Raw genomic sequence first — 14,368 nt, forward strand, 5'->3', positions numbered from 1 at the left:
AGTGCTAATTATTTTCTGTCAAAGCACATTTTTCCTTGTGTAATTCCAAAGTACACAATAGGCCAATCTCTGAAACACAGGCAGCAAGGGAAGCACTGCCGTGGATGTTTTATAACTTTCACCACTACATGCTGGATGCTAACCGAGCCTTTGCCCTGCTCCAGACAGCCAGATGACGCTTTGATGAGGAAGAGAGAGGGATATGGTGACCGTCTGTTTATACAGATCATATGGATGAGTCTTTTAGATAGGGAACTGGGATGGGAAACATCAAATGAGGGTGAAAAGGGGAGCGGGAAGGATTATGGTTATTTAATACTCTGAGGACACTTTGCCTCCTGAGCTCTCAAGACATCGCCCTCTTGAAATTTTCTTTCAGGTGTTTGGTTTTAAGGGAGTCTGCACAATGTCAGTGGCTGAGCGCTTTCTTTTCTCCTCCCCTACCACAAAGGACTTGAGAATTTTTGTTTCAGATGCTAGACTACATCAACTTCAACACTGGCTCCAGCTCCTGATTAAATTGTTAGCAGTAAGGGCCAGAAATGCTGAGACCAGACTCCTGTTAAACAGGCCATTTTGGCCACATCGTTTGATGATTTGGAGTCATAGGAAATTACAGTTAACAAACCAAATGCACTCAACAAAAGAAAGCCATTCTCAACATTCACATCTCCTGCTGTCTCTGGAGGAACCCAGAGGGAGATTGCAGGGAATTCATTCTGCTTCCCCTTCCTATTTTATAAGAATCACCATGGGGAAGCTAGAAAATGTCAGAGGTAAGGAAACCTTTTTGGTTCCCCTACACTGATATTCTATAATATAATACAGATATGCATTCTCTAATAAATACAGCATTTAAATTATAATACAAAGGATATTTTTAAATTACTTATAAAATGTTCAATTGGAAATCAGCCACTAATGCAGTTGAAATGGTGTCATTTATTATGACCACATTGTGAAAAGAGGAAAAATACTGGGAATTTTTAAATGATTGTTTAAACGTAAATTGGAATTTACTGATAATAGCATATTTGAAGAAACAGCTTTCTGATATCTGATCAAAATCAGTCGCTCATACTGTCTCTTACTTTGGAAAACACTCTCCAGCCTTTTTCAGAAAAATCTATTTTTATGATAATTATTACTAGCAAAGCTATCAATTATTGTAAATTCTGTTGTATGAAGTCACTTGGAGAATATTATGGCTATTAATAAATATTCTTGACACCCAGGCATATAGAATTTTTATGTACCAAATAAGACTCTGAGACAAAATACAGTATAATCTTCCTAATTCCTCTCCCTCTCACTTAGAGACAGATGATAATTCAGTAATTTTTACAAACTACAAGCAGCTCTAACCTTTTGTATATCAATTGTTTATCAAAAATGAACAGGGCACCATGACATAAACTATGCAAGCAACGATTCTACAGAAATGTATGTCTGTCTTATACAAATTTTCTACCAGTAACAGCTTCCTAACCATAGTATCTCCATGTAGAAAAACTAGCAGAAGTAATTTCTACTTGGTCAATTCTAAAAATGGGGTAATAAACAGACTACATTCAAATAATCTGCCCTTCCTCCAGTGACAGTTATTGTGTGGATTTCCCAGGCGTTGATCTGCCCTAACAAAATAGGAATGCAAATCTTTTTGATTGCTGATTGAATGGGGCTCTTCAGCTTCAGGTACTTATATTACATTATACTCAAGATGCAAACATGTATGCTGAATGTTACACTCAGGGATAAATCACATTCACATACAGACTACGTCATGGGTCATTACAATGAATGTAGGTTACCACAGGCAGGAAAGCTAACTTTAGCTGAAAAGGTCTTCAGCTTACTTATTTTTCATGGCCCCTCAAATACCGGGTGTAAGGAAGGACTTAGCCAAATATAGCTCTTGTTTGTCAGAGACAACAAATCCCATTTCCTAACAGAACTAACCTGGCATGCCATTCCCTCCTCAGGTTCTGGCGTGTGGTGAGTGAGGCCAGGATGGCAGTCAGGATTTCATTCCTTTGTTCCACGGGGAGCCCCTCTCTTTTCACTTCATGAACCACAGCATTTGTCTACAAGAAATGATCCAAAAGAGAAAAGAAAAAGTGAAAAATTAATAATAAAAAAGCCCATAAGCAAATAAGGACAGTAAATCAATGGCTTTTTTATTACAGTTCCCCTGCTAACAAATCAATACAGTAAATGATGGTCAAAAATGGCCAGCATATATTTTGTGTCTAATCAATGTACATGGCACATAAGGTAAACTCCAAAGCTCCATGGCCTAGAGTAACACATCAAGATACTGTGAATTCTCTCTCATTTTCTCAGCACACCAATGATTTTTTTCCCTGGGAATTGCCTACCATGAGCTATTATTAGATATGATTTTCACGTACACTTCTCTGTGAGTTGTTGGGTTTGCCTTTTTAAAAAAGAGCAGGCTCTGACTTTTTCTCTGTTTCCTGCCACCCAGCTGAGGCCTTCCACTCTGCTTCTCTGATTTGAATCATTACTTTCAATTTCTACCCAGGCCAGTGATGGGGGAGCTGGGGGAAAGGAGCAAGATTTACTCGTTTCCTTGCTTCTTGCAAATCAAGATCTTAAAAATTACCCAGAACACGATAGCTCAGCAAACACCTTAAGATTATGTTGCTTTTAAAGTCAGTCTAGCTTCTTTGGAGATTTTATAAATGAAGCAATGGCTAAAGGGAATGAAATTATTACTTTTTATGATCTGATCATTCAATATATTCCTCATCTTATTGATGTTTAAAGAGCAGATTCATAATTTGGTTCTCGTTGTTAACTCCTTGATAGCATCGTATAGTATTTACTTAATATCTTCATGATCACCTGAGACAAGGTATAGTGTTTATTAGTTCTACTGCATATATCCTTTTGTCCAGAAAGAGATCCAACTACCTTCTTAGGAAAGTTTTTATCTGTAAATTTAAAGAGACGATCAACCAAGTTGTTCTTTCCTCCACTATCAAGAATATGAACCAGGTTGCCTTGATTCCCTTTTCCAGGACTTTAGACTCTTGATAGGAATGACAAAGAGAGTGGGGGAAAAAATCCAGTGACACCAGGCACTGGTGGCTTACACCTGTAATCCTAACTACTCAGGAGGCTGAGATCTGAGGATCACGGTTCAAAGCCAGCCTGGACAGAAAAGTCTGTGAGACTCTTATCTCTAATAAACCACTAGAAAACCAGAAGTGGCACTGTGGCTCAAGTGGTAGAGTGCTCACCTTGAGCTGAAGAGCTGAGGGAGCGCGTCCAAGCCAAGAGTTCAAGCCCCAGTGACAATTTATCAATATCCTTGCTAGTACCACCTATGGTACTCAAGGTGTTGCTGGTTTCCTGAATTTTCTCAATTCAGATGATTCTCTTTTCCACTGATGGTTTCAGTTAGCCAATATTCTTTTAACAAACTCATTAGAATCTGTTTCTGATGCTCAAAATCAAAACCTTTAGTTGACACAAGGAGAAAAGGCAGGAAGTATTATCTTAAAAGGATCCAAGATTATTAGAGTAACACTAGCCAGGAAAAGGACTTTGACTTTCACCTCTTAGTTCCACTATGACATTGACTATACTAGGGGATGTAAGTGGTTGGCTACTCAATCAAGTTCTATAGAAACCTTTTCAGTCCCCTAACTAAGAGAGGAATGATCACTTTCTTTAGATAATGCCAATCTATGATCCCAGGATCCAGGGGTTACAAATTCAAATACCAACTAGCACCAGGTACATAGCATGGATGAGTAAAGCCAAGGTTGCCCAAAGAGAACACACACTCATCTAGAATGGCAGCCCTATTTAGCTTTAGCTAATTTTGCCATTCAGAATAGCGTACTCATAAATTTTCAAAATGAATTTAAAATCTTTTTGTGGGAGGGGATTTAAATGTGAAAACTCCTGATTTAAAATGACACATGGTCTCCCTGATATGTGGATGCTACAAGAAAGAAAGAAAGAAAAGAAAGAAAGAAAGAAAGAAAGAAAGAAAGAAAGAAAGAAAGAAAGAAAGAAAGAAAGAAAGAAAGGAAGAAAGGAAGGAAGGAAGGAAGGAAGGAAGGAAGGAAGGAAGGAAGGAAGGAAGGAAGGAAGGAAGGAAGGAAGTGAGGGAGAAAGAAAAAGAAAACTCCTGGTTTTGTAAATACTGGAAGTTTGTTTTTGTTTTTTGGGTTTTTTTTGTCAGTCGTGGGGCCTGAACTCTGGGCCTGGGCACTGTCCCTCAGCTCAAGGTTAGTGCTCTAACACTTGAGCCACAGAGCACCTTCCAGTTTTCTGGTGGTTAATTGGAGAGAAGAGTCTCACAGACTTTCCTGACTTTCCTGGCTTTGAACCTCAATATTCAGATCTTAGTTCCTGAGTAGCTAGGATTACAGCATGAGCCACTGGTGTCTGCCTTAGTTGTTTTTTTTGTTTTTGTTTTTTTTTAGCCATATCTTCAGGCTCAGCTTCGCAATCATTCTAGTACATCTTCATGACTCCTGCCATGTTGGAGACAAGCTACACAACACTGAGTATTTTTCTTTAAAAATCAGCCTACTGCCAGGCATGGTGCCTCATGCTTCCCAGTCAGCTGAAATCTGAGGATTGAGGTTTAAAGCCATCCTGTGAAGGAAAGTCCTTGAGACTTTCAGCTCAAATTAACCCCCAGAAAACCAGAAGTGGTGCTGTGGCTCAAAGTGGCAGAGTACTAGCCTTGGGCACAAAAGCTCGGGGATAGCACTCAGGCCTTGAGTTCAAGTCCCATGACCAAAAAACAAAACAAAACAAGTCTATTAAAAATATGAATATATTCACTTTACAAGAAAAAAAAAGGGAAAACAGTTGTGCCTATCACAAATGTGAAAGGCAATAAAAGTAATTCTATATAAAAGAAAGGTACATGTTTATGTCATTCTAGATAGGTATTATTGCTTGCTGAAGGCCCTAAGGCTGAAATGTGTTCCCTCTTTGTAAAAGAAGATGTTAACAAATGCTAAAGAATGCTAAAGACATGCTGGATCCATTAGGAGCTGAAGAAGGAATGACTTTCTCACTGTGAGCTTCAATATATGCACTATCACCCAGATATCCCCAAAGTTTCACATCCTACACTCTACATGCAGTGCCCTACTGCAGTGGTTTCTCAACACTGCAGATAAGCCTCTTTCCCATCAAATGTATTCTTACATGGAACTCCAACATACACAGCACACAAAAGCAGACCTGCTGCCAGTCTACTTATCATGGATCTCCTCAAACTTTCAAGGCCCAAATGGAACAAAATTTGCTAACCCTAACTCCATGGCATTCCAACAGCACTTAAGTTCTTAGAAGTTTATACACTGTGGATAGGAATATAAATACTGTCATATTGATAGGCAGCATAATAGTTTCTTAAAATTAAGTGTATATCTAACATATGACCCAGTGTGGTTAATCTGGATGGTCAACTTAGATTGAGGGATACCTGGGAGATGAGTAAAACAATCTTTGAGGGTGTTTGGGAGAGCATTCCAAAAACAAATCATGAGGAGTCTGAAATAATTAAGTTTAATCCATAGATGGATTCAAAAGTTGAATAGACTATTGTGAAATGGTGAAGGAAGGACTTAAAGGAAGTTGATCACTGGTGTTATGACTTTGGAGGTTGTATCTTGGCCTTGGACACTTTCTGTTAATTCTCTCTGCTTTCTGGCTACCATGAAGGGAGCAACTTTGCTCTGCCATGCCCTTCCAACACCAGCCATGTTCTGTTCCCCCAAAATGGAGCTAACCCAACATGGATTGACACATCTGAAAGTCCAAACGAAAATGAACTTTTTCTCCTTTTACACTGTTGCTCTCAGATATTTGTCACAAAAGTGAAAGGCTAACAAATATACACAGGAAACTCATTTGTAGGAATTTATCTAAAGAAGTCCTTCACAGTACCAATGGATAAACACATACATGGTATATCCACATAGCCGAATAATATTCAACAAGGAAAGAACAGAGAAGGAACGGATACATGCAACTACTTGGGTGAATCTCAAAAGCCAATTTCAAACAGCTAAACATTGCATGATTGTATTTATTTGACATTCCAAGAGAAGCCATCCTATAGTAACAATGGCTGTAAGGAATTAGGATGGATTTGAGACAACACATGGGAATTTGGGGATGACATATCTATTCTATGTCCTGATTGTGATAGTGATTACATCAGTTTAAACATATGTCAAAGTTCTAGCCCCACAACTGCAAAAAACAAATGTCAAAACTCACAAATCTATATTTAAAAGATCAGTTTGATTACATGCAAATTTTCATACAATTCAACTGAAAATTTTCATTTCCATCACATTTTTTAAATATATATTTTCATTGTAAAGATACTGTACAGAGAGGTTTCAGTTACATGAACAAGGTAATGAGTCCATTTCCTATCTAGCATTGTTACCCTCCTTTGTTTTTCCCCACCATCCATTCCCTAACCCCCAACCCCCCCCTGCACAAAATTGTAAATTTCATTTTCAACATAGTGTCTTGTACATCTCATTGCTACATTGGGTCATCCTGTATCCTTATTTCAGCATTTTGTTATTTCCCTTCCCCTCCCCAAATTAGGAAAATGTATATACAAGATGCAGGACACTGGAATCAAATACAGTGACAACAGGGGTTGTACCATGGGGGGAAGAACATACAAAAAACAAACAAATAAAAAACCACATTTTTAAGACAGAAGGACTGCAAAAAACAAATTTAATAGTAAACATACTTAATGAGTAAGTACTAAAGGTAATAGAGAAACAGCCAGATTCTAAAAATAAATAATTATAATTTAGTTTAATATTGAAGATAAGTGAACTTCTAGTCATCATTTAGGGTAAATTTACAGTAAAATTTAGGGTACAAGGAAGCTATTACACACAAGGAATCTCAGTGTCAAAAGAGCATTCTTCTTAGAAGGAAATTAACAGCAATAATTTTCTTCTTCATAGTGTTGGCTCTTTAAGGGGCTTCACCCAGGAAATATTAACAAACTATTTTCCCATTCATAGGCACACAGACGTATCTTCAAACAAGTTCTGAATTGTAAACAGTCTCCTATTTCTAAACACATTCTTCTTCTCCTCCCCTTAGAATATAGGGAAAGAAAGCCACAAGTTTAGGAAAAATACCAACGGGTTACATTTCATTTAGTTAGTAATTCTTTTTCAGTAAAACAGTATGAAAATGCTGACCAGATCAGAAGGGGCTAGTATTTTTAAGGATCCCACAGTCACTTTCTAGCTGTGGTTTCCTTTCATGATGGCAAAAAGGCAAGAGAATAGACTGTTCTTGCCTTATTGTATCTTCCATTCTGATTGCTATTGTTCAGTTGCATCTTAAACTCAGCTAATCTACCACATGCAAGGCTGTGCTCCTTTAACAAAAAGATACCTGCGAAAGTTTCAAGAAGTCATCAGGTAGCCTACTAAATAGTCCCAATTATACAATGTCTATTTGTATCAGGACTCAAAGGCTCATCTCTCATCTGAACCATACAGTGGCCTCCAAACTGATCTTTCTATGTTGATCTTATCCCTTACATGAGTTTTCCTGCTTCAAGAGGGATCTTTTCAAAGTACAGGTCTGAATAAGTTACTTACTTTCAAATAACTCAGCATTACCACTAGTCACGACCTTCAAACTGTCCAGTATGAAAGCTCTGGTGTTTCAAAGAAGCATCTGACCAACACCAAGGAGATGAGTCCCTTCTGAAAGAGGGTACCTCTGTTCTTATATGCTTCAATTATTAGCATTTACAGGAAATAAAAATGATTTTTTTCCTGAGCCTGGCAAAAAGAAAAAAAGAAACCATCTTCTTGATACAAATAACTGTTTCCTCCTCAAATTTTATCTTCTGCCATATTCAATTCCACAAAAAGATAATTTTCTGAACACACATGGTTATTCTTTACCATACAGTTACCAGTATCCTTGTTATATCATTTGCCAATAACTACTGACTCTTTAAAACCCTTCTCAAATACCATTGCTTTCTCTGAGGCAAACCCTTGTGCCCAATGATCACTGCTCCACCTCTATGTAGCCACAGCCAACTATACTTTATTCATCAAGATTTCTCTGTATCTGTTCACTTGGATGTTTCTTCTTCCAGAAGGTTAGCTCTCTTAGGAGAGTGTCCATGCCCATTTCCAAGGGTCCTAGCATGCCAACATGCCATCAAATAAACTCTGACAGATGTTTTGGAATGACCTGTGAGACTAAGTCTGCTGACGCAAATGATCAAGCCATATTCAAAGCCCAATGTAGTATCACAATAAGCTTTGGTTTGACTCAAAGAATTCTAAGAAAATTTGTAAAATTATTAAGCAACATAGCCAAGGAAAATAAGTATATGCCCTCAATAGGTGACCACTTAGAAGGGAAATACTCAGTGGGAAGTGCCTAAAAATGCATACTTACCCTGTAAGTTACCTCAGTTAATCTGTATCACTTTTCCCACTGGACTGGCAACACACAGGATCACTGAGAATATCTCAGAGTCTCTAGTTCTTCCTGATTTAAATCTTTATACACAAAACAAAGAAAAAAGAAAAGGACCAAAAAAATTCACTAGACAAAGCGTGGGGAAAGGAGGGAGGAAAGGAGAAAAAGAAACGGAGAAAAGAAAACCTAAAAACTCTAAGAAACTCCAAGTTTTAGGCTTCAATTCCATGTTTTTCATATAAAACTCTGTGAATCTGAATTTATTCAATTGTAACAGGGTAGTTCTAACTTTTGTCCACTTACGTTACATTCAGTAACTTGGAATAAGCTCTAATAAGGATAGCATGTGTAAGCATATATGCAATAAAGCAGAATGTGTTGCACATACTGCTTTCAAAATAGAATCACTCTGCAATTTAAAAGGAAAATTCTATGTAAATCATTCTCTTTGGCCTTCTCTGATAGGGAGTAAGAGACTCTTACAGGAACTCTAAAACTCAAGATCTGATCTCTATTTCTAACAAATCAGCAAACTTTTGTCTGAGGGCATACATTGACACAAGATGGCACTCTACAAATATGACAGCAATTCCTCTTCTTAGCTTCTTAAAAATGTTAAGGAAGATTTTTATTTGCTTGCAGCAAATCTTTTTCTTAGCTCATTAAACATTTTTAGGGAGATTTCTATTTGCTTGCAATTTCAGAAGACATAGAGCAACACCTGGATGCCAGGCCTGCAGAGCTTTCCAACCTTCTCATTTTCCATCTCACCACCATCAAGGAGGCAACGCTATCACTGTGAGAAGCACTTTTTATATACACATGGCTGTCTGGGTGAGCACTGTATTTCCCCCTGCACACACAAATTACAAAGATATGCTCTGACTGATAATGGGGCTAAGGTTCAACTTGTGTAGAAACTTGGTTGAAGATGTTATCAGCTGGGAAAGCTATTTCCTCACATCAACATTGCCACAGGCTGTCAAAAAGCCAACCAATGCTCCCTTCTTCAAAAGTCCAGGAACACATTTTTTTGCTATCCTTCTCTTTTTTTTTTTCTTTTTCTTTTTCTCTTTAAGAAGAAAGGCACAGAACCCACTGAGATAGCCTTAGTCCCATCAAAGAAAGGTCGATCTCAGGTCTTCCTTCATTCACTGATTGTCAGTTTAAGATGGCTCTTTTGTAAGGCCTCTGCAGCCCAATGCTGAGTGATGCCTTCACATTTTCTAAACTGGACTGGGCACCACAACAGATTTCCAGCATGCTTGGATCTACAGCTCAGCAGAACAAATAAACACTCCTCCAGGCTCCTTTGCCTACCTTATCTCCCACTCTAAGAGCAGGAGGTTTTGGGGGTGCCAATGTTTACACAATGTTAAAACTTTCTTTCCCCTGTTTCCTGAATTTGAGAAAACACATCCTGGATGACCTCGGCTAAGAGATAACACCAAGTCACCACTGGGTGCCACGTCTACTGGACCACTTGAGACTGCTGTCTTCATTCCCTCCCTTCCCCCATTCTGCAGAGGATAAGCTGACTGTCTTGAAAGAGGGGCTCAAAGGCATAAGTCTCCAAGAGGCTGCCAACAAAGCAGCCTTTTATTCTCACCCAAAGACACACTTGGTTCAGTTCATCTCAAAGACCCACTTTATTTGAATGAATGCTTCAGCTGAGTTCACCAAATGGGTCCTCCAAAGGCCCAGGGCATAGTTTAGCATTTTTCTGTCATGTACTAGAGAGCGAAGGGAGTTAACAGAGTAATCAAGAATGTCTGAGGGTAAAGAATTTAGGGAAAATGTGTTTCTTTGATCAGTTTCCTCATCTGTAAGGGGATATAAACAACAGAACTAACCCATAAAGCTGTGGTAAAGAGTAAATGAGAACACCTACATAAAATGCTTTAGCACAGTGTTTAGCACATGCAAAAAGCTTAAGTAATATTAGAAATCATCATTACACATTTTAAAACTTGGAAAACATCACAGAAGATATGGACATTGGCTTTTAAAAATTATAGCCATGACTTTGAGTGACATTGTACACTGTGTGTCATTCCCCTACTACTGACTGTAGTAGAGAACTCACTGCACCTCATCTGTTTCCCTAAAAAGCCATTGAGCCACAGCAGCATGAAGTCTCAAGGGCATGTGTAGGGGCCAGCTGGAATGATCAGGCTGCTATACAGAAGGATATCCTGCTTCTAGACATTTACCTGGATACACCAGAGTAGTGTGTGAAAGGTGGGCCCCCAGGGCTCTAGTTGGCAACTTTGGCATTTTAGATGATGTGGGAAAATAGCCTGCTTTGTAAAGGAAAGCAAAAAGAAAGAAAAGGGAAGAAGGGAGGATGGGAAGAAAGAAGGGTGGAAGGGAAGGAAGAGGAGAGGAGGGAAAGAGAGAGGAAGAAATGGAGGGGAAGTAAAAGAAAGGAAAGGAAAAAGAAAAAGGAAAAAAGGTGCAGAGGCTTAAAAAAAAAAGTGTTGTTTATAGAATCCAGCTGCTTGGGCCTTGGCGCCAGCAGCCCCTCATCCTGCTATTTTACGCTAGCAACCCCACTGCCCCCACTGGCACAGGTACAACTAAATGTTGACTTCAATGCTTCAGAGAGCACTCGACTGATTTTGTACATGATTAATTGCCAAAGACATGGCTGGCCATATGGAACAGAGAAAGCATCAAGTAATTCATACTTCTGTATGTGATCACTTGGCCCCTGTTGTTTTAATGTACAGGAAAGAGCTAGTACAGCACAGCCCTGGTGTCTTGCCCCTGACAGCCCATTAAGAAATCTCAGAGCACCTAGTTGAAGTTATGCTGTTGGCTTTTCAATAGCAGCCTAATAAAACAGAAGCAACGCTTTCCAACTAGTCTTAAATCTTTCACATTCAGTACATTAACTACTGCAGCTAAAACAACGGGCTTCTTATGATAGGAAATGGGATTTGATTTCTAGTCTCTGCATACTAGAAAGCCTTTTTCTGACCTTTATAGAGTTTAGAAAATTATTGTTCTTTTATTTCGTTCTGTTTTCTAAGTAGTCTAATAGAATCGTTTGCTTTAAGAGAGTCTACTCTTTATCATTGTTACATGCAGTCCATACAATAAAGTTGATTCATGGAGAGGTGAAAGACACAGCATAATTATTCTTACCAAGACAGTGCAGAAACCAGTCCAGCTTCTGAAGCATTAGCTTCCTTTAGAAACAAGAGAAAACAAAACTTCCACAATGGGGAAGAAGCCCCACACACTCTTATGAATCTTACCTCTTTCCCAGCACTATGGGAAATGAACCCACTCAATAAGACAAAGAATATCAATTTATTTCCCATTGTTCTGCTGCTGACTGGGTGATACTCACTCCAGGCAAGGGGGAAAGGTGCCACCTTAGCTGCAATTCTATCCCAACTTGCAGTCTATTCACTTTATCCACTCTTAAAATCTCTGCAGCCTACAGAGAATAGGGATACATTTCCACAGTGTTTTCCTTTCAAGGATTTCCACATGACAGCAATAAAAGTTATGATGCCCTCACTAGTTTCCTCTGTCAGTTCTGACGTGTGTTAGTGGGGATGACTTTGTTGGCACTTTCCATTAGAAAATATTTATACAGTATCTTTTGTCTGTGGATTTTTAGATGCTGTAATTATCCTCACACCAGAAGACTCCATCGATGGGGAATTCCACTTCACTGCCTATTCATTAGCAGGACTGTAATTGCCTCCACTGCCAAAGTGAGCAAACGGTGCATTTACAGCTGCAGCCAATGGCAAAAGTCTCCTTGCATCTCTGCTGCTTCTGCTGCCTCTGTTTCTTTGGAGCATGCTGATGCTTTTTAGAATGAGCAACTCAACTATATCAAGAAACAGTGAACATGAGCAAGATGCTTCAATGAAAAAAAAAGAGATTCCGATACTAAAATTGACCCTATAGTACAGCAGTGAAGATACAATCCTGTTTCTAAAAACACAAGAAATACTGACATTGACTGTGATCTATAGAACTTTTTAATATTTTAATTATGATATGCTCCATAAAATGATAATTTCTATTTTGTAGATTTTCACATACATATTTAGAGAGGATGAAATGCCCAAGAGAGTTACATGTGAGGCAGAAGCAATAGAGTGCTAATTCTGTCAATCTCTCATTCATTGTTGCTGTAAGAGTACCTTACCAGATTATAAATTAAAGTCTTATGCCTAATACAATGTGTGTGTGTGTGTGTGTATATATATATATATATATATATATATATATATATATTTGTACATATGACAAAAAGTATTTCCAAAATCCCACCCGTATGAATAAATTCAACAGAGCTGCAAAATCTTTAACAAAGAAAATAAAAAGGTTTAATCTACAGGTGTGGTACACTGAGATTATGTAGATCTAGACCATGCCTATATACTTCACATAATGAATACTAGAATGATGGCTGACTTCCCTTCAATTATTTTAGCTGTGCCTTGCTGCCTTGTCTTTGTCTTTTCATCAAAAGCTATTCAACCTATAAATAAAAGCAAGAATTCTCCCAACTTCAACCCAACACAGCACATGCTTCTCATTTCCAGCCATCCCTTCTAAGACTCTCACTGCACTAATCTGTTCACTGGCCTAACTGTTAATTGAAGGTGAAGCAATAGCTAACTACACCAGCACTAAATAATTGAGCTACTGAGGATGTTTGGCCTTAAAGTAGCTTAGCAATTTCCAATCCTTGAACAAGTGAAAAGTTACCTAAGATCTCCATCAGATGGGCTCCCGCCTTCCCCCAAACATCAGTAGCACAAAGACTGAAGTGGTCTGTCATGCACACTGGATTATATGAAGTGTAAAACACTAGGGGGTTGGGGAGAAGGCCTTGAAAGGGAACTAGAAAAAGAGATCACACTTGCAAGAGGATCCAGCTGACAGCTCAGTCCCTAACAAGTGAGACAAGCGAATGTGCTTGGAAACATTGTGAATGCAGGGAGAGCACAGGCCTTTTGTCTGCAGCCCTACAGTGTGTCTTTAACCCAACTGCTGCCTGCATCACTGAACATATGTTTTCTACACAAGAACTGAAGCAGAAAAGGTTCTTTGTTATAATTCACTCCTTTGTATGTTATCTGTCCCTCCACCCCCCTTTTCTGCTCACCCCTTCTTTCAGTTACATCCAAACCAAAGCCATAATGGAAACTTTAAGGGCTTGGGAGAGTGAAAGCAGAGGTCCATCAGAGAACTGACTGCTGCACCCAGACCTGGAGAACTGTCCACCCTCAAGTGGCAATAAGAACAGTAACTTTATTAATTAATGCTTGCTACCTCTAAGCTAATAGCATTTTCTCAACAATATCTCATGTAATCTAGCAACCTCCACCTGAGAGAAATCTCTGTGCCAATGATGAAAAAACTGAGGTACATACAGAGTAAATGATTCTCTAGAGCCATAAGGAAGAGACTGGCTTAGGTTAGAAGTGTTCACAGGTGATTCATGATACAGGGTTTTAGAGTATAACAGAAATATGGTCTAAAAATCAGAGACTTGGGAAAATTATGCACACACACATACTCATACCATTCTGCTAAATCAATGTCATTGCATCTGAGCTAGAATCTGGAAGGTACAGAATTCAAATATACACAAAGCTGATAAGTGGCCTTCTCAGCTCCTGACTATACTGAAGTAAAATAATGTTGGTGAATCGGGAGGTTGCTCTTGTCTTTGAGATGTTAGCATGGGAAGAAGAACAAAGGCTCCAGAGGTTACCTGAAGTAACATAGCCAAGTTGGTCATGGACAAGTCTAGATATCTGGACCTCAGGTTCCCAACCTGTAAAAGGAGGATATTTGCAGCACCAGCTTCAGAAAGGTAGATAGAATTCATTCA

General features: G+C 38.8%; 1 protein-coding gene across 4 annotated transcripts in view; it reads right to left on the reverse strand.

Moving 5' to 3' along the window:
- LOC138807197 (alpha-ketoglutarate-dependent dioxygenase FTO) overlaps positions 1 to 14,368 on the reverse strand; it is a 385,313-nt gene that overhangs the window by 164,677 nt on the left and 206,268 nt on the right. For 3 of the 4 annotated variants that reach the window (XM_069992762.1, XM_069992763.1, XM_069992764.1), the window contains exon 8: positions 1,960 to 2,084. The exons of the other annotated variant lie outside the window; for it this stretch is intronic. In XM_069992762.1, coding sequence (XP_069848863.1) covers positions 1,960 to 2,084 — 125 coding nt within the window. The remainder of the gene's footprint in view (positions 1 to 1,959; positions 2,085 to 14,368) is intronic. 4 annotated transcript variants of the gene reach the window in all.

The sequence above is a fragment of the Dipodomys merriami genome, unplaced genomic scaffold, assembly GCF_024711535.1.
Source record: "Dipodomys merriami isolate MVZ:Mamm:240054 unplaced genomic scaffold, mDipMer1.0.p SCAF_415, whole genome shotgun sequence".
Taxonomy (NCBI): Eukaryota; Metazoa; Chordata; class Mammalia; order Rodentia; family Heteromyidae; genus Dipodomys; species Dipodomys merriami.